The sequence below is a fragment of the Setaria viridis genome, chromosome 6 (assembly GCF_005286985.2).
Source record: "Setaria viridis chromosome 6, Setaria_viridis_v4.0, whole genome shotgun sequence".
NCBI lineage: Eukaryota > Viridiplantae > Streptophyta > Magnoliopsida > Poales > Poaceae > Setaria > Setaria viridis.
Window position 1 is genome coordinate 33922288 of NC_048268.2, and position 25601 is coordinate 33947888.

A 25601-nucleotide genomic window follows, 5' to 3' on the forward strand; every position below is an offset into this window, starting at 1 on the left:
GATCGGCGATCGCTGCTCTCCGGCCTCCACTGGACAGCGCCGGGCCGCCGCCCCTCCTGCCCTCCTCCAGTGAACGATAGCGCCGCCGGTCTCCAGTCCAGGAACTAGGACAACGTCCAGTGAGTGATCCTTCTTTATTTCGTTTTAGGTTTATCTTTTCGTTATTAGTCTTAGAAATTTAGTCAATGATTGGAATTCGATTGGTTTTATTTTGTAGAATGGAAAAATATTATGCTAAGAAAGATGTCGCTGCTTCTACTCAAGAGAGACAACTTGATCAAAAGAGACCCCGCATTGAGCTTGATATGAATGATATAGTTGCTGATCCAGGTCTTAGAAAGCCAATTGATGAATTCCATCATGATATTAGGGATGATGCTAGGAGAGCGTATCTACAGATGGGTCCATATCAACCAAATAGTGAGTATGAAAGAACATCGGGCAAAACTCAAACTAGAGGATTTGTTAAATCATGGTTTACTCAATTTGATTGGTTAGAGTACAGTCCTGCTAAGGATGCAGCCTATTGCTTTTATTGCTACCTCTTTAAGCCACCAGCTACAAGCAAGTTTGATAATGATGCATTCACCAGAGTAGGGTTTAGAAATTGGAAAAAGGGAAAGGATTCTTTGCTCAAGCATTCTCGATCAATTAATGGCTATCATAGTGTAGCAAGAAAATGGTCAATTGATTTCGAAAATCAAAGGCAAAGTGCAGAACATGTGTGGGCAGTAACAACTGCAGCAGAAGAGGAGGCATATAAAGCTCGTTTAACTATAATGTTAGGCATCGCTAGATTTCTCCTGTTGCAAGCTCTAGCATTTCGTGGGCATGATGAGTCTAAAACATCCAAAAATAAAGGGAACTTTTTGGAGATGCTTGATTGGTATAGAAAGAAGGATCCTAAGGCTGCACTTGTGACAGGTGAGAATGCCCCAGGGAATAATCAAATGAGTTGTCCGAAAATTCAAAAAGATTTGGTTAGGGCTTGTGCAGAGGAGACAAGTGAATTAATTAAGAATGAAATTGGAGACCGTTGGTTTGCAGTGCTTGTTGATGAGGCTCGTGATGCATCAATTAAGGAACAAATGGTTGTGGTTGTGAGGTATATATCATATATTTGTGTGTTTTATTTGTTTTGTTTTGTGTTTTCAATTGACCATTTGCCAATTTTTGTTTAATAGGTTTGTCAATGATAAAGGAAGTGTGATTGAGCGGTTCCTTGGCTTGCAACATGTTTCTGACACCACATCATCTTCACTGAAGGGAGCATTGGTTTCTATGCTTGCAAAATATGGGTTGTCTATTGCCAAGGTTAGAGGACAAGGTTATGATGGAGCTTCAAACATGAGAGGGCAGTTTCACGGGTTGCAAAGGCTGGTATTGAATGAAAACCCCTTTGCCTTTTACATCCACTGTTTTGCTCATCAATTGCAGCTTGTGGTAGTTGGTGTAGCCAGATGTTGTGCTTCAACGGATGATTTCTTCAATTATGTCACTTCAGTTGTCAATACTGTTAGTGTTTCTTGCAAGCGAAAAGATCAACTTCTGCAGAAACAACATGATATTCTTGTTCAGCAATTAGATAGTGGTGAAATATCTCCTGGCAGAGGGAAAAACCAAGAAACTAGTCTTGCTAGGCTTGGTGATACACGATGGGGTACACATCACAAAACATTAGTACGTCTTCTGCACATGTGGGGAACCTGTGCTTGAGGTGTTAGAGAATATTAGTGATGATGGAAGTGATGGGGAAAAGAAAACTATAGCATTTGGATTGATAGAAAAAATGGAGTCATTTCAATTTGTGTTCATATTGCATCTTATGATTAGAGTATTGGGGATAACTCAAGACCTATCACAATGTTTGCAAATGAAAAATCAAAACATTGTTCGTGCAATAGGATTGATTGGTTCTGTGATGAGAAATATAAATGCCATGAGGGAGAATGGTTGGGATAATCTTTTTGAGGAGGTAAAAGCCTTTGCTGTAAAACAAAAGATAGACATTCCTAATATGGAAGATATGATACCAGTCAGAGGTCGATCAAAATGTCGTGGAGCCAAATTAGTGACCTACTACCATCATTTTCATCATGGGATTTTCATTGTTGTCCTTGATCAAGTAATTTGTGAGTTGAGCAATAGATTTCCAGAAAGATCAACTCAACTATTGAGATGTGTTGCTTGTCTTGATCCGACAAATGAATTTCCAATTTTGAGATAGAGAAATTAGTTGAGCTTGCAAAGATTTATTATGCTAACTTCAATGATTATGAATGTGCGAAGCTAAGAACTGAGCTTGAAAATTTCATTGATGAAGTCAAACATGATGAAGAATTTTGCACTTGTATTGATCTTGGTAGCCTTGCCGAGAAGATGGTTCAAACTGATAGACATACACATTTCCCTTTGGTGTATCGCCTCATTGAGCTTGCACTGATATTACCAGTGACAACAGCAACAGTTGAAAGAGCCTTCTCTGCTATGAATATTATCAAGACCGACAGGAGGAATAAAATGAATGATGATTGGATGAATGATAGCATGTTATGCTATATCGAGCAGGATTTGTTTGCATCCATCGAAGATGATAAAATTTTGACGCGCTTTCAAGGCTTAAGAAATCGTAAGATGAACTTGCCACGTGAGGTCCCAAGGTGCGTATTATTTTAGTATTTTTCTTCTTGTTTGTTATCTTGATCATTGAAGAAGTGTATGACATTTAAAAATTATGTAGCATTGGGCGTGGCAGTTCAAGTGGTATTGGTTCAAGTGGTGTGAATTCTTGAAGATGCAAGACTCCATGTATTTGGTATTTTTCTATACTTATTATCATAATTCTATGTATCTTTACCTTTGAGCACTCTGAATCAATCTTAGCTATATCTATTAGTGTACTGGGTTGAGCGAGAAAAAAAAATTGGCCTATGATTTAGCCCCCCTCTGGTCCGTTTCTGGGTCCGCCAATGAGCACAACACACACACACACGCGATGGGGAAGAGGCCGAGTGTCCTGGAGTCGCTGCTGGGCCTGTTGGCCATCCTGGCCGTGCTTCTCGCGTTCCCCGGCAAGGTCGCCGGCGATGTGTAAGTACCTGCTGCCATTCCTTTCCATTCTGCATCTTAATTTTCGTCAATGCCATATTCGCTTCAAAGAATTATTAATGTTGATCTCGTTCACCGATACTGTGCTAGAAACTAAACGCATCTTTCTGCATGATGATCACTAGAATGCTCTGATATTGCTTGGACGATACTTACTGCCTCTGCATTCTTCTCTTGGCCCTCTGCAGAATGCCCTTAATTCAAATTTCATTTTATAAACATTGACTGATTACTGCATTAAATTAGTATGCGTCGTATGCCTACTGCGTAACGCATTAATTCAAATTTCGGGAGTCACTGCTTCATCCTTGCCGCCCCCTCGCAGGCCAACCTTGGAGGACTCTTTGGACGTGGAGGCCGCTCGAAAGCCCGACTACGTCTCCTTCCTGACGGCGTTCACCAACCACATCAACAGCACCACAAGCTACCGGATCGACGGCAACCCCACTACCGGATACAGGAGCTTTGCCAAGTGCCGGAGAACCCAAAAAACACTCAGCAAACGTTTTACTGAGTGTAACCCTAGGCAACCCGCACTCGGCAAAAAAACAATCGGCAAACGCGCTTTGCCGAGTGTTTTTTGTCGGACACTTGGTAAAGACTTTGCTGAGTGCCCAAAAAACACTCGGCAAACATTTTTCGAAAAAAATAAAAAAAACAATGAAGGAGGTCCTGGCAGGACCCTGCGCCTGCTCGACCGCCACCATGCCTCCCGCCGATGTCGCTGGCTCGCCACCCCCGATGCTACTCTCCCATTGCCGGTGGCGAAGCGCACCGCTTCCCTGCTCGAGCAACACGCCGCTGGCCTACTCCCAGCTCCGGCCCTCGGCTGCTCACCGCTGACCGACAGCTGCGCAGGGCCTTTCGTGACGCCGCTCAATCCCCTGCCGGCGTCCTCCTCGCCCCCGCGCAGATGTCGCCGGGCCTCTACGCCAGCTTCCTCTTGGGATCGCTAGAGAGCACCACCTGGACCAACGCCGGCAAGCTGTCGAGCTACACACGCAGAGGAGAAAAAAATTAGATCATCGCAGCGGATATGGGGAGGAGGGGAGGGGCGACGGCCGGATCCGGGGAGGAGGGGTAGGACGGCAGCCGGATCCGGGAAGGGAGGGAGGAGGCGGTGGCGGATCTGGGGAGGCCGGAGGGAGGAGGAGGCGGCGAATCCGGGGAGGGATGGAGGCGGCGACAACGGACCCGGGGAGGGAGGGAGGAGGGGGACGGCGCCGAAGAGGGAGGGGACGGGCGGGGCAGATCGGAGATGGAGGGGGCGGGCGGGGCGGCTCGGAGAAGGGAGGGGCCGAGGTGGCTCGGAGAGAAGGAGGGGGGGGCGCCGAAGAGGGAGGGGGCGGGCGGGGCAGATCGGAGATGGAGGGGGCGGGCGGGGCAGATCGGAAATGGAAGGGAGGGGCCGAGGTGGCTCAGAGAGAAGGAGGGGGAGAGCTGATGGGCACGACAGTTATATTAGAATAACTTCGCCGAATGTCCCGCATTGGACACTCGGCAAAAACAAAGTCTACCAAGTGTCCAACCTAGGACACTCAGCAAAGTTTTTTTTCCCTCCTCCTTCTTTTCAATAACGTGTTATTCTACATTTGTTTCGATGCACTTTGAGAAAAGTAGCTCATCACTCAACAATATATATTTGATTATTCTACTCATATTATTCCATTATTTTATGCGGTCATAGCTCAAATTTAATCTATATCAATTAAAATTCTATAATTGCACTTAATACATTAAAATTATCAAACGGTTCCAGAAAATTACCAAAATTTCACATGGCCCAATATATGTTCTCTATTGCCTATACAAAAAGTTTTGTAGTCAAACCACAATTCGACCGTCACTTTGACTCCAACTCTTATCAAATCCTTCTCAACGATACGATTTTGCTTCTGAGATGCTTCGATTTGTAAACATCGTACGTGATAAAATGTGCGAAACCTTCTCCATTTTTTACCATAACATCCACGTATGATACCATCACATCAAGAAAAATCTCATAATTTTTAGATTTTATTTGCTTTTTTTGGAATTTAAAAACCATTCGACCACACGTTCGTGGTCGTGTTTCCTGAACAAGATGTTCGAAATTTCTTTTCATTTCATGGGTAAGACCTTAAACTGGGCTAAATAACATGAATATCATTTTTCTACCCATTTTATTCTATTATTTGAATCACTAGTAGTTCAAAATTGACTTTATTCAAAAAATTGCTTGAAATGCAAATAATTAATTAAATATAGCAAACAAATATAAAAATATACTAAATTTTAACATGAAGTACCACATGTTGCATGTGGAGAGTAGAAAAAAAATTCAAGGTCGGAAGGGGAAAAAATTATTTTTTTGCCGAGTGCCAAAAAAACACTAGGCAAACAAGAGCGTTTGCCGAGCGTAAAAAAACACTCGGCAAATACCCTTGTTTGCCGAGTATTTTTTGACACTCGGCAAACTCCTTGTTTGTCAAGTGCTTTTATTTTGCCGAGTGTTTTTAGCTCAGCACTCGGCAAAGAGCTTGTTTGCCGAGTGTCCGAAAAAATACACTCGGCAAACTAAAAACACTCGGCAAATTTGAGGTTTCCGGTAGTGCCGGTGCTTGGGGAGCAGATCCTGTGGAGGCCCCCGGCTGTTTGGCTCCAGAACGTCCTCCACGACACGACCGGGGTGAACTAGGTGACACTGGCCGTCGGGTCAGATAACCTGTACATCAGCGGCTTCCGCAACAGGTTTGGAGAATGGATCGCCTTCAAAGGCGATGAGGGGAAGATCCCCAACTCCAAGCCGCTTACCTTCGGCGGCGGCTACCCTGACCTGTTCGAGAACGTGGGCAACGGCGGAGCTAGGGGGGCAGTGGGGGCCATGCCCCCCCCCCCCCCCCAACGTGGCAAAAAAAAATTAACCCCTTATGTAGCTCCTGCAGTTTATGTGATTATGGGCTAAAATATTGCTTAAATGGGCTTAGCAACAAGGCTTTTGTTTTGTTTGCGGTAGCCTGCTGCAGCGTGGAGACAATCGCACCACCACCGAGGGCTCCGAATGGATCGTGGCGGACTCCAACTCAGCAACTCATCGTTTCGTTTCTGTTCGCTGCCTTCTCGTCTCCCCAGACCCCAATTTCCAAATCTCTAACCCTATTGGACAGGGCGACGAGCTCACAAGCATCGGAGATCGACGCCTCATCGCCTAATCACGCGAGACATCGACAAAATCTCAAGACCAAGACACAGCGGCCGGCGGCCCCAAAGATCTTTATTTTATTTCTTGCAGTTTACACTGCCAAGGTAACTAGTGGCACTTTGACACTTTATTGATAATTTTGTTTGGTTAATTTTACTTTGATTTAGTTCGTTCAATAGCTTGTAGATGCTAATTGAGCAATTTTTTTTAAGGATAATCATGGTACTAAAAAGGAAGACACTTCATTCTTTTTTCCAAAGGAAAGACAGTGTGCCTGATTCACCTGAAAACCCTGAACAGATTGATGCTGACTCTGAGACAAATGAAGTTGTTAGCTGGTTTGTTGCACAGCAAGAGGAGGAAGAAAATGAAGAGGTTGTAGAGGAAATTCCAAGGCAATCACCATCTGAAGTTCAAAGAATCAATCCTGAAGGTGTTAGTGTCCTAGTGGTGGAACGAGATCCAAGTTTACATCAACAAATTTGGGATTATCCTCCTCATGAACAAGACCAAGTTGTCAGAGCGTACCTGAAGCATGGTCCATACCAATTTCTTAAGAATGAGTAGCCTTCTTCCGGTTCGAAGAAACACCCATACAGATTTTAGGCTCATTGGTTCAAATCTTTCCCTTGGTTAGAGTACTCACCTACAAAAGATGCAGCCTTTTGCTTTCCATGCTTTCTGTTTTCTAAAAAGCCAATAAGAAAAGTAGGATCAGACACTTTCACAATGAAAGGGTTTACAAGCTGGAAAAAAGTCAATAATGGAAAAGAATGTGCCTTCTTGGCTCACATGAGAAAGGACTGTGGTTCAGCTCATAAATACAATGTTCAATGTTACGAGAATTTGAAGAATCAGCCATGTCATATTGAGCAAGCCGTTGAGAAGCAAACCAATGAAGATATCAAGAATAATAGACTCCGTCTTAGAACATCAATTGATGCAATCCGATGGTTAGCTTTCCAGGCTTGTCCCTTCAGAGGGCATGATGAATCTGCTGACTCGAAGAACTAAGGTAACTTTCTTGAAATGGTAAAACTTCTAGCTTCATATGATGATGAGATCAAAGCAGTGGTTCTAGGTAATGCCCCCATAGAATGCTAAATACACTTCAGCACAAATTCAGAAAGAAATCTTGGATCTTATGGCTTGTAATGTGCAGAAATCAATTCGTAATGAAATAGGAGATGCTAAGTTTTGCTTGGTTGTTGATGAATATGGAGATGAGTCAAGAAAAGAACAAATGACAGTTGTTGTTCATTTTGTAGATAAAGAAGGCTTTATTCGAGAACGGTTTCTTGACCTTATTCATGTTCATGATACATGCTCTGCAACTCTTAAACAAGAATTGTGCTCTGTTTTAGCTTACCATAAATTGGATGTTCAAAATATTCGTGGACAAGGATATGATGGTGCTAGTAACATGTGAGGAGAGTGGAATGGACTGCAAGCAAAGTTTATGGAAGAGTGCCCTTATGCATATTATGTTCATTACTTTGCTCATCAATTACAGTTAGCTCCTGTTGCTGCATCCAAAGAAGTAACTGATGTTCATAATTTTTTTTGAACATCTAGTTTTTATTGTCAATACTGTTTTGTCTTCCAGCAAGAGAAACGATGACCTGCATGACAATCAAGTTGCTGAAATGGAGTGTCTAATTGAGCTTAATGAGCTTGAAACAGGAAGTGGTGCTAACCAAATTGGAACCTTGCATCGTCCTGGTGATACTAGGTGGAGCTCGCACTATGATTCAGTTTGCAATCTTTTGAAACTATACAAGCCTACATACCTGGTACTGAAAGATATTGCTACCGCTAAAGGTTCAGGAACTACAACTTCTAAACGAGCAAAGGTTGTTGGTGCTATTACATTAATGATGTCATTTGACTTTTTTTTTATTTTGCATGTTGTGAAAGAACTCATGGGTATCACAGACCTACTTTGCAAAAAGTTACAACAAAAATCTTAGGATATTGTCGATGCTATGGATGATGTTGCCACTACCAAAAAGTTGCTCTAGAATTTAAGAGATAATGGTTGGAGTGGCATTCTTAGTGATGTGACATCATTTTGCAATAAACAAGGAATACAAGTTCCAAATATGAATGGCTTCTATGCAGACTATACTCGATCTCATGCAACGGATGAGCTAACAGTTGAGCATCACTACAGATATGACATTTTCATGGTTGTTGTTGATCAACAAATACATGAGTTGAATTCTAGGTTTAGTGAAAAAGCTACGGAGATTGTTGTTCTGTGTTCGTCTCTGGATCCTAGGGATTCATTCAGATCGTTTAAAATTAATGATATTTGCTTGCTGGCTTCAAAGTTCTATCATGCTGATTTTACTGAACAGGAAAGAAATAACTTGAAACAACAATTACAACATTTCGAACTCAATGTGCCCACAAATCCAAAATTTTAGAATTTGTCAACTATTTCTGAGCTATGTCGTGGGCTAACGGAAACTGGAAAATCGGATGACTATCATTTGATCGACAGGTTATATAACATGATGCTTCCATTTTACTTATTCTCTTACTATTATTACTTTTTTATCTAAATAGTACTAAATATTTTCCTTTACAGGTTGATTCGTCTTATTCTAACCCTACCAGTTGAAATTTACAGGTTGATTCGTCTTGTTCTAACCCTACCCGTTTCAACTGCAACTACAGAGCGTGCATTATTGGCAATAAAACTTGTTAATACAAGGCTTCGAAATAAAATGGGTGATGAATTTATAAGAAATTGCTTGATAATCTACATTGAGAAGGAGATTGCAATGGAGTTCACAACTGACACACTTATTGATGACTTCAATGATATAAAGACCTGTAGAGTAAGATTAAAATGAAAAAGGTAATTAGATCTGCATGTTTGGTTGAATCATTAGTTAGTCAGAGACTTCAATGATATTGCTCTTCTGTATTGGAATCATTAATTTTTATATATTTCTCAACATTTTAGTCGTAACAATCTATCGGTCATGTTTGACCGGCCCCCCTATGTTGAATTTCTGGCTACGCCACGGCAGGTGCCATTAATGAAGCGGTACTGCACAGGATTGTGTTCTGTTGGATTTGTCACCCATAGGGTAGGCAGTGCTTTAGAGGCGACACCCAAGCCATACCTTCCCGGTAACGCGATGCAATCGGAGGCCGTACCTTCTCACACGGCACCATCAGCCGAAGGATGCCGGCGGATCGGTGATGCCGCGTACATCGGAGCTGGTGAATCATCACGCGCTTCCGGCCATTGCAGCTGGAGCCGGCAAATCTTCTCTGGATCGGAAGAGTAAAATATGGTTCTAGGGTTTGATATTGGACCGGACATTGCGCTCAAATTGGATGGGACGTCCGGCGGCGAATGGTCGGGAGGTGACGAGAGGGGAGAACGATAAGCCAAATGAGAGGCCATCAGAAGGAGGAGGGCTTATTTGTAACTTCGAGATCCTTTTGCAAATAATCAGATCGCGATTAATAACCGTGATCCAAATAAGGGGTATTTTGTTAAATATCGGATCGCGATCCAATTTAGGATTGTTTTGCAAAAACAGAAGCCGCGCCCGCCGCCATCTCTCATCGGAAGGAACCCAGTACCGGCACCAGAAGTGAGCCCTCAGCGTGCCGCCTCCTCCGGCACAGCGTGATCTGTGGCCGAGCCACCGTCGCCGCGTCCCCGGTGCTGCTCTGGTCAGTGGTCACCATGGCCGCCCTCCAGGCCAGCAACCGGTGGCTGACCAGGGAGCTCGACACCTGCTTCCTGCGCAACAGTTTCATACATGGCCCAGTTTCAGATACTTCATTCCATGTAGAAGATTACTGCCGTTGTCGTGCGCGTAGGAAGGCTGGAGGGCCGCGCTCGCCTCGCCGCAAGAACGCCAGTCGCCGTCCGGTGATAAATTGCCGTGAAATTTCAGCACTTTGTTGGGGGTGACGGAGGCTGCATTCACGGTTACGGGTTTGCAAAAAGGAGTGGTGCACTGGTGCTGGCCGTTGATCACCACCAGGTTCAGCCTCTTTGATGTCCTCCCTGAACTGTGGCACCACAGGTCCCTGAAGCCCTGAAGGAGAAGGATCCCTTCCGTGTGTCCAAGAGTTTAGCTGATTGATCAGTGAAACCAAAAGAGTTTCTCATGTGTTTATGCCAAGTTTTAAGCACAAGCACATGTTAAATGACAGATTCTGACAATGGCAGACGGCGTTGGAAATGTTGGACGAAGATGATGCATCAGGAACCCTGAACCTCGCGTGAATGCTCTCGGTGTTCAGTTGTCTTGTGTTACTCTGTTGGATGGAAGACGTCTCAGGAATTGCAATTTGTGTCCCGTGTGCGCTCAACTGAATCTCTGCGGCGCTTGCATGAGTCACTGAATATTCACGTTCAATCTGAATATAATCATAAATGCTCACCAACCAAGGCATCAATTTGAGAATTTAGGCCGAACCCTTGGATAGATCTACCATTGGAACATTTCAGGTTCAGGATTCAAAAGTGATGCAAGGGCCAGCTGCCAAATGGAATATATCTCCAAGCTGCTAACGTTTTAACCTTTTCCTGTTTTAACTGGTAATTGAGTGTAATGCTGAATGAAAGCTTTTGTGTGAACAAACTAGGAGTTGATGTCTTGGTAAATGTTCAGATTAAGAAATTGCTGAATGTTCAGGGTTAGGTATTCGATCTGTTGAGACTGCAATAAGCACAGCAGGGTTTACATTGCTTGTTTGTCGACCGTAAAATTACAAGATGGTGTACTCAAGTCTGTTGAACTGTTGAAGATTTTTTTCCTAGGAAATGAAATAGTTTCCAGCCTCTGCAACCACACCCAACCAAGTTTTTACATAATTATCAGTTTTCAAGCTGATCACAAATAAGAAAGTAAAATAGTAGGCAAACGATAGGAATAAATTAAAAGCAAAGTCTATTATTGCTCATCCATCCATTATTAGCAAAGATATAAGGTCACCACTTCCAACGCTTTGCTTGCTAAATGGACGGTCTCCCTTGTATCCTCACGATGCAACAGAGACCAGTATTGTAGCCAATACACTCCCCTGAAAACAGCCTGCATAAAAGAGAAAAAATATTTTTTTTTCAAAGACCAAATCATTACATGTACACCAAATTGCCCACATAACAGCAGCTACCCCAACAAAAATCAATCTTTTATTTTTTTAGTTATGTCTATTAACCAATTTTCAAGCATATGAGATATTGATTTTGGTCGAGTTAACCTAGTAGCTATATTAACAACTCTCCAAATGATTTTGGCATGATGATAATCAAAGAAGAGATGTTTAATTATTTTATTTTGCTCATAGAAGCACATTTTTTACTCCCAGATCAGTTCCTCTTAGCTAAGTTATCCTTTGTTAAAATAACTCAAGTAATGTACATCAAGTCATGCCTCGCGTGAATAACTCAGGTGAACTTGTTTTATGAACTAGCACGTGGTGCTCAGTTCAGTCAGTTACTCGGATCATATCGACATGCTTTTTCTAACTGAAGTTCCAGTAGTGTACTAGGCTACCTTCATATTTAAGGCCCTGGGATCCGAACTCGCCGGCGTACGCCGCGAAGAAGCATTCCTGTACGGCTGTACCATCGATTCTTATCGTCCGTTCACGCCTGCCAATTTCAATCCCCTAAATTGAAGTTCCAATTTCAGCAATTAGCAGCCAAATATACAACACAAACGTTTCGCACACCTGACGATTCTCGATCGGCATTTTACAAGGTATTCATTTATGGTTGCAAGGTGCAGAGTTTTTTGTGCCAACACTGTACCTCTGTTCGTACTACGTGGAAGCTGGAGTTTATGTACACGGAGACGCGCTTCCAGTGGAGGATGCGTCCGGAGACGTTTCAGCCACCAAACAGTGTGTTCCTCTCACAACAAATTAGTCGTTTCAGCTCTTCAGCTGAAGCAGACCCCGAACAGACCCGAATACGTTACCTGAATGTTGCTGCATGAGCAAAACTGCTTCAGCCCATGGCCATGGATGCCATGCCATGGACGGACCCTGGCCAACTTCAGAGCCGGCGCCCGTCCGGACGAGCACCTCAAGATTCCTCTCGCCTTCTTCGTCCTGACAGTCTCCCAGGCGGCGCGTTTCGGGCCGATACGTGCGGCGGTAGCTCAGGCCTGGGATATGCAGGTTGCGAGCTCAGGCCTGGAATGACATAGCTGGAGGACATCCTAGCCGGTCCAGGGTGGTAGCAAAGGCTACACGGTGTACCTCATGAAGCGCCAGCATGACAGTGATGGCTCCAGCACCGAAGGAAACAGAAGTAGAGACGAGATCTGCAAGCCTTCTGATCTTGTATGGCGCGGGGCAATTACAAACTACCTGCGGGAGGAGGGTCGCCAGTGGTGGGAGCTCAGCGATGTCGCCGGTGAAAGGGTGGAGGAGGCGGACGGCGCTGTCCTCCTCCCGTAGCAGGAGGAGGAGGCCGTCGACCGAATCGACGGCGCAGTGGTCACTGAAGTGCGGGAGGTGGGCGCGGACCAAGGTCCCCGTGTCGAGGTTGAGGAAGCGGATGTACCCGCGAAGATCGGGGTGGCCGGGGCGAAGGCCGTGGCCCTCGGGAAGCATCATCCAGCGGCGCGGGTGGAAGCGCGGGTCGATGACGCCGCGGCCGCGAGGCGAGGCGGCGCCGGACCGCCAGCCGGTGCAGACGGCCCGGAAGCGGACGTAGTCCAGCAGGTCGCCGTCCAGCACCCGCGACGCGACGAGGCGGACCAGATCTCCAGGCAGCGACGCCCAGCGGTCGGCGACGGGGGTGGCGGTGGCCCCCGGTGCCGGTGGTGGCATTGTGATCCCAGCACGGCAGCACCTCAATCCGGTTGGCAACGCCACGCCGCGCCGCACGCGCGCGCCTCGAGGACGCGCGGCGACGAGAGGCGGCGCTCTGGTGGTGCCGGCGGGGGATGGCCAAATCGGGCCTGCCGTGCCACCGGGCCAGCACGGTGCCGTGCCTGGGCCGGCAGTTCGGCACGATGGTCCGGCACGAAAAAACCATCGGGCCTGATAGTGCCGGGCCGGACCAAATCGGGTTAGTGCCGGGGCGGTCCATTTGGCCATGGGGCAAGCAGGCGGGATGGGGAATTGGCGTGAGTCGGTGGGAACGGACGGCCGCGCAACTGAGGAGTGGCGCGTTGCGTGGAACCGGCCGTCACCGTTTGGCCCATTCCTGCGCCGAACAAGATTATCAACAGGCTTGCTCAAGGCCAGATTCTGACGGCGTTGGAAATGCTGGACCCTTGGACGAAGATCACTCTTAACCCTCGCCTGAATGCGTAAGCGGCGCCATGCCATTGCACTCGCGTTAGTCTGTTGGATGGAGGAAGCCTCAGGGAATGCAATTTTGTGTGCCGTGTGCGCTCAACTGAATCTCTGCGGGTGCTTGCATGAGTAACTGAACATTCAAACTCAATCTGTATACATTCAGAAAGGCTCAACAACCAGCACATCAAGCTGACAATTTAGGACAACTCCTCGGATAGAACTATCATTGGAACATTTCAGACATTTTCAGGTTCATGAATCAGAAGTGATGCAACGGCCAGCTGCCGAACGGAATATATCTCCAAGCTGCTAATATTTTAAAATTTTTCCTGTTTTATAACTTAGTAAATTGAGTGTTACGCTGAAGGCGGCTTTTGTGTGGACGACAGTCTAGTTCAAGGTGCTTTGCCACAAGGCCACAAGGGGAGTTGATGTCTTGGTGAATGTTCAGATTAAGAACTTGCTGGATGTTCAGGGTTAAGTGTTCGATCAGTTGAGACTGCAATAAGCACAGCAGGTTTTGCATTGCCTGTTTGTCGACCGCAAAATTACAAGATGGTGCACTTCAAGTCTGTTGAACTGTTAAAGATGATGCACTTCAAGTCATGTACCTCGCGTGAATAAACTTAGGTGAACTGTTTGATGTACTAGCACACGGTGCTCAGTTCAGTCAGTTACTCATCGGTTCATATCGACATGCTTCTCACTCACTGAAGTTGTTCCAGTAGTGTGCTTGGTTACCTTAATGAGTTTTTCTCCTTACGGTTGGCAAGATTTTTAAAAACTTTGTCAGATTTCGTTGTAATATGACAGTGGACAGTGGTTTGCTAAAATTCGTAATCTGTATCGGACCGATTTATAACTGGTTATATGCCATGTGTTATTTTTTTTTGAGAAACTGAGAATTATTTTTTTCCTGCTCGCCTGTGAAATAGCTTTGCATGATCTCACAAGTATTCCTGATACTGTGATACATGCAATATTTGTGAGATCACAGCTAATAAAGCATGATCATTCATCCATTCATTCAGGTTATCTGTCAGACACTCAGACTGTCACTATCTGCTATCCATTGGAAATTGCTTGTACACCAAGCACGTACGACGAAAGAATACGTTTTATGCGTTGCACGCCAAATAAAGCGAAGTCTTCAGTCAGTTAAGTGGCGCACGCGAGACGCTGCCCAAATGTCTGGCACCCAAGAAAGGAATAAAGAAAAGGCTCCCCCAGGATCATCTCATCCAGCGTGAGCGCTCGAGATCAAAGCAAATGAAAAGTTAAGAGCTTCACAGACTTAACAGCATCCGTTGAGAAATAATCTCAAACACAATGTTTCCAAATCAATTTCAAAAAAAATGATGATCTCTATTTTTGAAATCAAAATTCGGCGCACGTTACCATGTTCGAAATCCCATCAACCGAGACGTGCCGGCCCTCGTCCCATTCCCGTTGGCTTTCTGGGCCTACAACTGGAGGCATCTGGGCCGTTGGCTTGCCCGTTTTTAATCCTCCCTCGGAACACTCTAGAACCCCACCCGATTCCATTTAAACCCCAAGTCTCTCTCCCCTGGCGTATCCTCCTCATCATTCCCCCCTCGTGCTCCCTCTCGAACCTTCCAAAGCGCCCGAACCCTAGCGGGAGCTCGGAACCCTAGCCGCGCGCGGATCTCGGCTCGCCCCCCTCGCCCCCCCCCCCCCCCCTCCTCCGCGCCATGGACGAGGACTTCGAGATGCCCCCGGCCGGCGCCGAGGGGATGATGGGCGACGACGAGATGGACGACTTCGGCGGCGACGAGGGACCGGTGATGAAGGTGGGCGAGGAGAAGGAGGTCGGGAAGCAGGGGCTCAAGAAGAAGCTGCTCAAGGAGGGCGAGGGATGGGAGACGCCCGAGGTCGGCGACGAGGTCGAAGGTATCCGCGCTTATCGCACCTCAGCTCCTCGCTCTCGAGCCAGTGGGATGTACTCCGATTTTTGTTCGTGTGATGGTTCATGGCCTATTTTGGAGACTTGGCTAATTGGATTGGCAATTGGGGCGCGGAATTAGTGGTAGAGTGAGGTTTAGTCCGTCTCCCATGATTTTGATGCTGCCATGCGTTAAGCTAGAATCGATTTGCAGGACTTTAGCTGCTCTATGCTTCTGATGTGCGCAAGGCTAAAAGCGGAGCAGGGTGTTGGCTACTGTTTCTAGGCATAAGACTTGTATGCCGTTGAATGATTCATGTGTCACAGTACGGCATAGGGGGTGTTTGGGGCAATGTGTTGCTAGTTGCTGATGTTGGATGATTTATGGATCATGTTTCATCCTGTTGCTGAAGTGATGAAAATGGGTAGCGTGCTGATGTGCTCTTGTTGGTGTTTCAGTGCATTACACGGGTACACTCCTTGATGGAACAAAGTTTGACTCGAGCCGTGATCGTGGAGACCCCTTCAAGTTCAAGCTGGGACAAGGTACATTTCTTCCTCCCAATGTGCTTGAGATTTCTGAGTCTCATGTTTATAATTTGGATATGGATTATGAAAATTTCATTAACAATGTAGTTGTGAGAATTATACATACTGATGCTTAAGAAGTATCGTTATTGATTCTGATCACTTCAATGTCATGTAGTTTCCCCCTCAATAATTCCCTAACATGTATTAGGAAATGAGTCTTTAAGTGTGGCATGATACTAGTTTTTATGCTGGCAGAGTGCCTGATTACTGGCTTTACCCCCAAATCATCTTATTGCTGTGTGTGTAAGTTTATCATGCTGTCAATGCTTAATCCCCCTAGATACATATTAGCTGCAAGTGGTGCTTGCCTCGATATAAGGGGCCCAAAATGTTTGAAAAAACATGCTGATGATCAAGTAAATTGTAGCTTGAAGGATGTACTTATTTTCTCCTTCCTGATTGTTGACATTGCCAAGTTGGGAAATAGATGCTCAGTGGCTATTTTGTCAAATTATGTCCAGGTCAAGTAATAAAGGGTTGGGACCAAGGCATCAAGACCATGAAGAAAGGGGAGAATGCTATTTTTACCATTCCTCCGGAACTGGCTTATGGAGAATCTGGTTCACCTCCAAAGATTCCACCCAATGCAACCTTGCAATTTGATGTTGAACTGCTTTCATGGACTAGTGTCAGAGATATTTGCAAAGATGGTGGCATATTCAAGAAGATTCTTAAGGAGGGAGAGAAATGGGAGAACCCAAAGGATCCTGATGAAGTACTTGGTAATTTTGCTTATTGAAACATTTTTTACGTGGGAGTTCCATTTTTTGTTCGTATAGCTTACACTCTTTCTTCCTGTAGTGAAATATGAGGCCCGTCTTGAAGATGGTACTGTTGTATCCAAGTCTGAGGGAGTTGAGTTTACTGTTAAAGATGGTAACCCTCTTCTCTTGAATCCTATTTTTATATGTTTGTTGAAGATGTTTAGATCTATATGTTGTTTGCTAACAAGTGTATTGCCAGGGTACTTCTGTCCTGCACTGGCCAAAGCTGTCAAAACCATGAAAAAGGCAGAGAAGGTGCTCCTTACAGTAAAACCACAATGTGAGCTCCTGTTTCAAAATTGAAACCCTCTTCTACAAGTTTCATGCTAGTTCTGCTAAATTATGACAATTATTTGAACCTTCCAACATAACAAATGCAGATGGATTCGGTGAGAAGGGTAGACCAGCAGCTGGCGAGGAAGGTGCTGTGCCACCAAACGCCACTCTTCTCGTTGACCTTGAGTTGGTTTCATGGAAGACTGTCACAGAAATAGGGGATGATAAGAAAATCCTTAAGAAAGTTCTCAAGGAGGGAGAAGGTTATGAGCGTCCCAATGAGAGCGCAGTTGTTAAAGGTATGCTCAAGTTCGATCATGGTAGTAGCTGTTGTTTTGCAACTCCATTCAGTTGATTAGTTTGTCTCGTGTTTCCTAATTATGTTTACTGCTCGACAGTCAAAATTACGGGAAAGCTTCTGGATGGCACAGTGTTTACAAAGAAGGGGCATGATGAAGAACCCTTTGAGTTCAAGACTGATGAAGGTTAGAATAGCCTCCGCCTTTCAGTTAACATAGATCAGGCAGTCACATTAATCCGGTTTCCTTTATAACAACATTTGTTGTTTGTAATCTACTTTCAGAGGAAGTTATTGATGGTCTTGATCGTGCTGTACTGAACATGAAGAAGGGCGAGGTTGCTCTTGTGACAATTCCTCCTGAATATGCATTTGGTTCAACTGAGTCAAAGCAGGACCTTGCTGTAGTTCCTCCTAACAGCACAGTGGTCTATGAAGTTGAGCTTGTTTCATTTGTGAAGGTACTCACATGATTGTGATATTCTTGTGTACCTGTGGTGATTCTGATTTAGTATTCTGCATGTATTTGCAAAATTGATTGATTTTACCTCCTTACCCCCAGGATAAGGAGTCATGGGACTTGAACAATGAAGAGAAGATAGAGGCTGCTGGCAAGAAGAAAGAAGAAGGGAACACACTGTTCAAGTTGGGAAAATATGCTAGAGCTTCAAAGCGTTATGAGAAGGTGCATAATTTGGCGTTCTGTTTTATACTGAAAATACCATTCTCCAACTTGTGAGTTCTGTATGGTTATCTACTTTGCCTGATTGATTGACTTAGTCTGGGATGTATTGTTCTGTTCTCAGGCTGCAAAGTACATCGAGTATGACAGTTCATTCAGTGAGGATGAGAAGAAGCAATCCAAGCAACTGAAGATCAGCTGCAACTTGAACAATGCTGCGTGCAAACTAAAGCTGAAGGACTACAAGCAGGCTGAGAAGCTATGCACCAAGGTACCTATCAGCTCGGCCTGCATTGCCCATTTAGTGTTTGTATCCTGCAGTGAACCAAAGCTGATCATGTAATTTCTTTCCAGGTGCTGGAACTAGACAGCCAAAATGTCAAGGCTCTGTACAGAAGGGTCCAAGCCTACATTCAACTTGCTGACCTAGAGCTAGCAGAGGCTGATATCAAGAAGGGGCTAGAAATCGATCCTGACAACAGGTATGGTTTTCAAAAACATTGATCCTACGGAGTGTTCTGGTTTACTGAACAGTACCAGATCTAACACTGAATGTTGCTGCTAATCTCAGGGATTTTAAGTTGGAATACAAGACCCTGAAGGAGAAGATCAAGGAGTACAACAAGAAGGATGCCAAATTCTACAGCAACATGTTCGCTAAGATGACAAAGTAACTAGCTGAAGACAAGAGTGAGTATCTATCTCCACTACATTCTGCTTCAGATTTGCTTCTGATAGATTGTGCCTAATCGATTGATTCGTCGTTAATAGCAGAAAGCCTTTGGGGTGGGGGGATGTACTGAAGCAGAGGATCGAAGCCTGACGCCCCTGCCTGCTGCCCAAGGACTTCGCACGTCTTTTGACATTTCGCATTCTGGCCTACTGTGTTATCTAGTAGTGCGCACGGATGATTTGATCTGTTAGGACAGCGATGAGGAACATTTATTTCGAGGACTACTATTGGCTCTGAACTTTCTGTTTCCTGGTTCTTGTTGGGATCACCGAGTGTTAAAAGTCTTGAAAGAAGTTGATACTCACTAACCTGATCTCGTCAGACCGCGCGCTCCTCTCCTAGAAATCTGCTACAAACCGACCGAATGAAAAAAAAGCACCGCCTAACAATTCGTTCTTTTTGTACAACCCTCGATTAACTGAGCGGTCACGATAGTGGTAAATGAGTTGCATGTGCAGCAGAACAACCGCGCTGTTTTGGCAGAAAACGCGAGTCTAAACGCCCCCGGAACGGCACGATATTTGCAGGTTAAACTTGAAATACTATTCTGCCATTCTGGACATGTCTAGTTAATTTACACCAACATATAACATACAAACGGCAAACCGAGTTCGCAATCCAAGTAGCAAGATCCAAACATGTCTTGCAGCGAAGGTCCTGAGATGACTATTCAATCGAGTTATCACCAGCGTATGGACAAGTCCCTAGCTGATGATTCAGCAAACAAATGGAGCACAACTATTGTACAGACGAGCAGCAAATAAACGGCACCCACTGCTGTTTCCTTCCCTTGGGCTTCTTCTCGACAGGCAACCTGGCAGGAGAGTTCCAGTCTTGCTGTCCCGAACCGACCTTGGGCGAACCAGGCTTCACCGGTGACGCATTGTCTTTCGACGTCCGCCGCCTGAACGACAGTACCCGTTCCTTGGTGCTTGTCTTCTTCTCCTTATCCTTGGTTTCCACGTTCTTGTCGGCGAGGAGGACCTTCAACGAGACATGGTTCTTGTCTGAGTCCATGACCATTTCCTTGTCGGCAATCTCTTCGTTCTGATCAGCAGCTCTCTTGAGGTCATCCGTGCTTTCAATGGTGCTGATCTCCTTTGAGGACATATCTTCAGTTTCTCCTATTTCTTTGACGACATTTGTGGTAGCAGGGCCTGTGGTGGCAATGTCTCCCTTTTCCTTCTTGTTTTCTGCTTCTGCATTGTCTGTGCCTGGAAGCCCGTTGCATTCACCAGAACTAGGATCTGCTGTAGTTTCTTCATTCTGTTTCTTTCCTTCAACATCACCTATACTGCGTATGGTGGCTGTAGTAGTAGTAGGATCCAAAACAGGTTCTTCATTCTTCCTTTCGTCAATATTATCTATGGTGTGCTCTGCACTTCTCTCAAGCAAAGTAGGGTCTGCAGTTGTTTCTTCGTCCTTCCTCTCTTCAACACTGTCAGTAGATGTAACCAAACTAAACTTGCTAGATGTAGCATCTGCCATAGTCTCTTCAATCGTCTTTTCTTCAACATCATCTGTGCCACGCACCACGATATTCTCATGACAACCAAGGCTCTCGGTCACTTCTTCCTTATGCATCTTTCCCTCATTAGTACTGCTGCATATCATGTTGATACCATCAGAAATGGGGCCTGTAGTGAATTCTTCATTCTGCACTTTGTCTTCAACATCATCTGTGCTGGTTCCTGCATTAATCTCCCAGGTAGCAGCATTGTTTTCTCCAGCAGTTTCCATGCTGCGTGCACCATCTATCTCACCACTTGTTTTTACATCAATCTCACCCTGCTTTTCTTCAACTATGTCTCTGCTACTTGTCACACTGGTCACTTCAGGAGCAAGATTCGCAATGAACTCTTCAATCTGTTCCTTTTCTTCAGCACTAGACATGCTTTGTACCACACTGGAAGCTGTGTTGGCTTCATGAGGAATGGGATCTACAATGACCTCTTTGTTCTCCTGCTTTTCTTCAAAGTTTTCTACGATATGTAGCTCATTACCTCCATATGAAGTAAGGTCTGTACCATCTTTCTCATTCTGCCTATTTTCATCAACATTATTTGTCCTAGCGACCATGTTGATTTCATGTGGCATGGCGGGAGTACTCAACTCCACTATGTCAACTTGAGATGTCACAACAGTACCAGCAGTCACATTTTGCTGCATGCTGCCATCCATTGTCACACCAGATGAACAGATATTCTCTGTAACGTTAGCTGTACCACCTACAGCAGGTCCAAATGCACTGGATAGTGCTGGGATGCCTCCCACTGCAGAATGCTCATCAAATTTCAGTTCATGAACAATGACTATACCATGCACAGAATAACTAAAGGTATTGATTAAAATGTTTTCAGGCCAATGATGTGTTCGTTGACTAGACGTACTTGTCAACTACAGATTTTAAATAATGCACTGGTTGTCAAATTGCACTTCAAACAGGTAAACATAATTAAACATAAGGTAGACGACCAAATGATATTTATGATCTTCATATACTTGACATGAGCAAAGAAAATGTCAGCTAATCATGTGTTACCCCTGAGCCCTTTTCAAAATTGGCCAGACACTACCAAAATGCAAGTGCAATGGAGACTATTTGATAGCTACACTACCCAAATTAGAGTGCACTGCTCAATAAATATTTCTGCTTCTTACCAAACTTTTTAAAGATAATAGGGGCGGAGGGGGGGGGGGGGCTTTATTTTGACCTTAGAATAAAATAAAGGCAATGTGAAATACAGTACGCCATAACATCCAGAAAATCTCACCAGAAATAGGATAGTGCTGTTCATCAACATTATCTGCTCCTTCAGAGACTGCCAGATGACCTTCTGTTTCAGAGGTAGAGTCGGGTTGTTGCTGAGGTTTGACATCGGGTGTCTCCGAGTGGGAACCAACCGTACCAAGTTTAAGCATGTCATCCTCTGTACCAACAGATTTCTCTGTAGAAGACTCAACGGGCACATCAATGTTAGCAATGTTCTCAAATGAGTCAGTTATCATAAGCTTGTTTTGCTGATTTGATTCAGCTTCATCACTCGGGATTTCTTTGTTGTGAATTGCATTGAGATTCTTGTCAGATGATTCTTCCACCACTCCAGTGTTACTGTGCTCCTCACCAATCTTAGTTTGCAGATTTTCTTGACAGGAGAGATCAAAGTCATCACCATCTATAGATTTGTCCTCACTAAATTTATTTTTGCCAATGGTGTTGATCGTATCATCTTCCTCAGTCACAGCAGTCCCATCCACTTGGCTGGCTACATCATCCATCTGTTCAGAAGTTCCACCTCCAGTTGCATTTGATTCCAAAGGCACAGCAGTTGAGTTCTGTGTTTCATATTCAGAGAGTGAGTTCTGTTTTCCATGTTCAGAGATTTCTGAAGTGCATTTTGCACCATCTTCAGGCTCTGACAAAAGAATAGAAGTGGGAACGTCCTTCAGCTGCTCAGAACCAACTGCTGGATCAGATGGATCCCCATCCTCAATAGGTGTTTCTTTTTCAGAGTACTGTGTATCCACTGTAGTCAGGTTATCATCATCCATCTTGCTGGCCTCAGAAGTGATTTCAGAAGGAATATTACTGCTACTGATGAGGTGATCTTCGGCGCTTTCATCTCCGATGACTTGATGCCCAGTACCATTTCCAGAAGATTGCTCTACAAAAGACAGGCACAGGCAATCATGCATTCAGACAGACATATGCGTAGACTCGAAAAATGCATCGTAAAACCATTAACAATGACCACAATATGCGTTGAAGAGAGTGTACATATATAGCACAGTGAAAATAATTAAATAGCTCCGGACTCTCTGCCAGTGAAGTATGCTAGCAGCACAGCATGGAGACAAGTTGGCGAGATGGTGGTATCCAATGGCAACATGTGGCCAGCCTCACTAATTTATTGAACAGGAATACAGGATTATTATACACAACCTGTGTTGCACAGTATGGAAGTTCCATAACCAGCTAAGCAGCTCCGAAACATTACTAGCACAAGCAATCTATTATCCTAACCCCAAAGATGAAAACAAAATGCTCACACTATCCTAAGCAAAAGGATAAGGACATGCTTTTTTCCAGACTCTACACCAGTACAATTTCACTGAACCAGAACGTTCTCGTCTAGTACAAAAAAGAGGAAATCGGGAAAGGAAAAAAAAAAGGTAATGCAATAACTTTCCACCTACCAAATCTTAACCAAGACATATTTCCCCTCGGAAACGAACAAAAAGAAACGAAGAACAAGAAGATTCAGAGCGAACCTGCGCTGTCCCCTCCATCCACTGCGCTCGCAGCCTCCGGCGCAGATCCGGGCAAACCGCCGCCACATTCCGCCGCGCTCGCTCCAATCCCCTCCCCTACTCCACCAATTACTCCACCTAGGACGCAGCCACAAGAGCACACGCATCAGGCCAAGAGCTCGACTCGGACGCAGCGACATACGGCAACGGGGGGCACGGAATCCACGGTACCTGGAAGGGACTCGCCGCCCTCGTGCTCCCCGGCGCCCTCCGCCGCCGCGTCGGCGGCGGCGGCGGACGCGGGCTTGCCGCAGTGCTTGCGGTGCGCGCGCCGTTGCTTGGCGCTGGGGTGCCCGTTCGGGTACTGGTACCCGCAGGCGTGGCACAGGACCCCGTCCCCTCCGGCTGCCCCTCCTGCGACGCGAAACCACCCCGCCGTCACATCTCACGAACAAGATAAAAAAAAAAAAAGCCACACACACAAAAAAAGGAAATAAATCTTCGCAATGCCGCCGGCGAAGCGGCAACGGGGGCTCACCGCCTCCGCTCTTGTGGCCGCTCTCCATGGCGCTCGGCGGTAACGGCGTGGGGGGAGAGACGGGGACGGCGACGACTCGGACGAGTGGTAGGTTGCTCGCCCGCCCGCTCCGCTCTGCTCTCAAGTGAGTGGAGTGCGGGGAAGACGACTAGACGAGACGAAAGCAGAGGAGAAGCGCCCTCACGCCGAGGGATAATGACAACCGCGCTTATCATTATGGCGGGGGCGTGGGGCCCACGCGACCCCTGGCCCACACGTCATCGGCACGTTACGGTGGGCGCGTCGGAATCCGACCGTGGGCAAGAGACAAGGGTCTCTCGCGGTCGGTCGCTCTCCTCTCGTGCGGTTGCGGTCCTCGCCTCGTCTCTCCTCGGGGGAAGAAGCATCCGGGCCGTCGGCGGCGGGCATCGACGGCGGAGGGCGGCGGCGGCGACAGCCCGTCGAGATGCCGGCGGGGCCCCACGTGGCCGGCAAGGCGGGGATCCTTTGCTCCGCCGGGTTGGTAACCCACCCGCGCGGCAGCTTTTTGGACCGGGCCGCTGGCCTGTTCACTTCAGCCCTTTTCACTTTTTTACCGCTTCGTTCCCGATGCGGCACCTCCCATGTTTTTTTGCAGCGTCGACCTGAGGCTGAGCTGACAACTCACGGTCACGGCACCGGCACGGCGGTGTCGATCAGGGAGAGGAAGGGGCCAACAGGTGTGCCCGCCGGGTACATGGCGGCATGTGCCGATTGGGGACGCCGGCAAGGACGAGCAAGTGTATAGGCTGGAGTGGGGGCGAAGCACTACGGTACGGAGCGGTGAATGGTCCCCGGCTCCGGCGGCCTCCGGGTGATATCCACATTTCCTGGCGTGACGGTAACAAAGTTCTGGGGGCAAATCACATTTCGGTGGAAATGGACCGTGGGGTTAATTTGATAATTCGAGTATGCTTGGAAAAATGTTTTCGGAAAAATAAGGCTTAAAAATCAGTACTCGCATCAATTACTTATTGGGGAAATGTGCCTGCCAAAGGTGAGAATTTTTGGTGCACTTGCTCTGTAGCTTTACTAAGGTTTCTCTACGACCTAGTGCCTCCATTTTTAAATATGTGACTAATTAGCTTACTTAAATACTATACATTTAACAACGGGTGGAGCAGTTTAGATAAATTTTATATCTGTAAGATGCTTTCTCAAACAATATTGCTGCTAGTTTAGGCTAGATTTTATTTGATTCTTTTAAAGCTCTACTGCCAACTGTTGATGTGTTTCTTTTATGCTAATTGTCAGGATTGTTATTTATCAAATATCATTGTATGACACGCACGTCATTTAGAAATAAAGCATGCATGCATTTGGCATTAAGAAAAAGTCATTGGATGAGATTGATATCCACACCATCATCACTGACTCTACATTTTTATAGATATCTGAAATTTTTTAAAATGATCTCTATAAAGTGCTTTCTTTTTTTTTTGACGGAAAACAGTAGGGAGGCCCCTACCTATATTGTGTGTGTGTTGTGTGCGTGTATATATATGAGCCTCAAATGGGAAAAAGCGAGAAATTACAAGAGACTACTCAACCAACTATTAATCCTCTCTTTGAGTGCTGGTTTTGCCTGTAGGGTGACCAGCCGAATCTCCTCCACAAAACTGGCTCTCCATGACGCAAAAGGATAAGGAGCCTCTGTCAAATACGATGCTATTCCGGTGGCACCAGATACACCAGGCAGCCACTATCACAATTTCTCTGAAATTGAACCAAATCTTTCTCTGGAATTAATGACCGTGTCCAAATCTTTCTCTATAAAGTGCTTTCGTTAGTAGTTTGTACAATTTACCGATAACTTTTAGAATAACATTTTTAATGGGTATAATAATAACTTTGCAATTGATTATATGTGAATATTTTAGTGTTTATGCCGGACTCGATCCATTTTAGGTTTCTTACTTGGTCACCGAGATCTCAGGGGTGCAAGCTAGATGAAAACCTCGG

The 25601-nt window shown here is 45.5% G+C and overlaps 3 protein-coding genes and 1 pseudogene across 4 annotated transcripts; 2 read left to right on the forward strand and 2 right to left on the reverse strand.

The window, feature by feature from the left end:
• Positions 1 to 255: 255 nt before the first annotated feature.
• LOC117861963 (uncharacterized) lies at positions 256 to 2792 on the forward strand (annotated as a pseudogene).
• A 9139-nt stretch (positions 2793 to 11931) lies between these two features.
• On the reverse strand, positions 11932 to 13866 carry LOC117861511 (uncharacterized). Its single transcript, XM_072294532.1, has one exon. The coding sequence runs from the start codon at positions 13613 to 13615 to the stop codon at positions 12464 to 12466; it is 1152 nt and encodes a 383-aa protein (XP_072150633.1). The 5' UTR covers positions 13616 to 13866; the 3' UTR covers positions 11932 to 12463.
• A 1377-nt stretch (positions 13867 to 15243) lies between these two features.
• Positions 15244 to 19140, forward strand: LOC117862220 (70 kDa peptidyl-prolyl isomerase). 2 transcript variants are annotated; one of them, XM_034745752.2, is made up of 13 exons: positions 15244 to 15496; positions 15948 to 16034; positions 16541 to 16801; positions 16881 to 16955; positions 17043 to 17123; positions 17224 to 17418; positions 17518 to 17604; positions 17703 to 17878; positions 17980 to 18102; positions 18224 to 18370; positions 18454 to 18581; positions 18671 to 18789; positions 18871 to 19140. In XM_034745752.2, the coding sequence occupies exons 1-12, from the start codon at positions 15298 to 15300 to the stop codon at positions 18771 to 18773; spliced, it is 1662 nt and encodes a 553-aa protein (XP_034601643.1). In that variant the 5' UTR covers positions 15244 to 15297; the 3' UTR covers positions 18774 to 18789; positions 18871 to 19140. The 2 variants fall into 2 exon arrangements, with proteins under 2 accessions (XP_034601643.1, XP_034601642.1); XM_034745751.2 differs by having other exon boundaries at positions 15246 to 15496; positions 18874 to 19140.
• A 212-nt stretch (positions 19141 to 19352) lies between these two features.
• On the reverse strand, positions 19353 to 23787 carry LOC117862219 (uncharacterized). Its single transcript, XM_034745750.1, has 5 exons — positions 23622 to 23787; positions 23315 to 23497; positions 23105 to 23221; positions 21607 to 22497; positions 19353 to 21105 (listed from the first exon to the last, which is right to left on the reverse strand). Exons 1-5 carry the CDS (start codon positions 23647 to 23649, stop codon positions 19571 to 19573), a joined length of 2754 nt encoding a protein of 917 aa, XP_034601641.1. The 5' UTR covers positions 23650 to 23787; the 3' UTR covers positions 19353 to 19570.
• Between the last annotated feature and the right edge of the window lie 1814 nt (positions 23788 to 25601).

Bases quoted from the DNA above. Each gene is read 5' to 3' on its own strand.
- LOC117862220 (XM_034745752.2), top strand. From the start codon at position 15,298: ATGGACGAGGACTTCGAGATGCCCCCGGCCGGCGCCGAGGGGATGATG. The intron at 17,419-17,517 runs GTATGCTCAAGT...ACTGCTCGACAG, and splicing joins TGAGAGCGCAGTTGTTAAAG to TCAAAATTACGGGAAAGCTT. The intron at 18,103-18,223 runs GTGCATAATTTG...TTCTGTTCTCAG, and splicing joins CTTCAAAGCGTTATGAGAAG to GCTGCAAAGTACATCGAGTA.
- LOC117862219 (XM_034745750.1), bottom strand. From the start codon at position 23,649: ATGGAGAGCGGCCACAAGAGCGGAGGCG. The intron at 23,498-23,621 runs GTGAGCCCCCGT...TTCGCGTCGCAG, and splicing joins CGGCCACAAGAGCGGAGGCG to GAGGGGCAGCCGGAGGGGAC. The intron at 23,222-23,314 runs GTACCGTGGATT...GCTGCGTCCTAG, and splicing joins GGGCGGCGAGTCCCTTCCAG to GTGGAGTAATTGGTGGAGTA.
- LOC117861511 (XM_072294532.1), bottom strand. From the start codon at position 13,615: ATGGCATGGCGCCGCTTACGCATTCAGGCGAGGGTTAAGAGTGATCTT.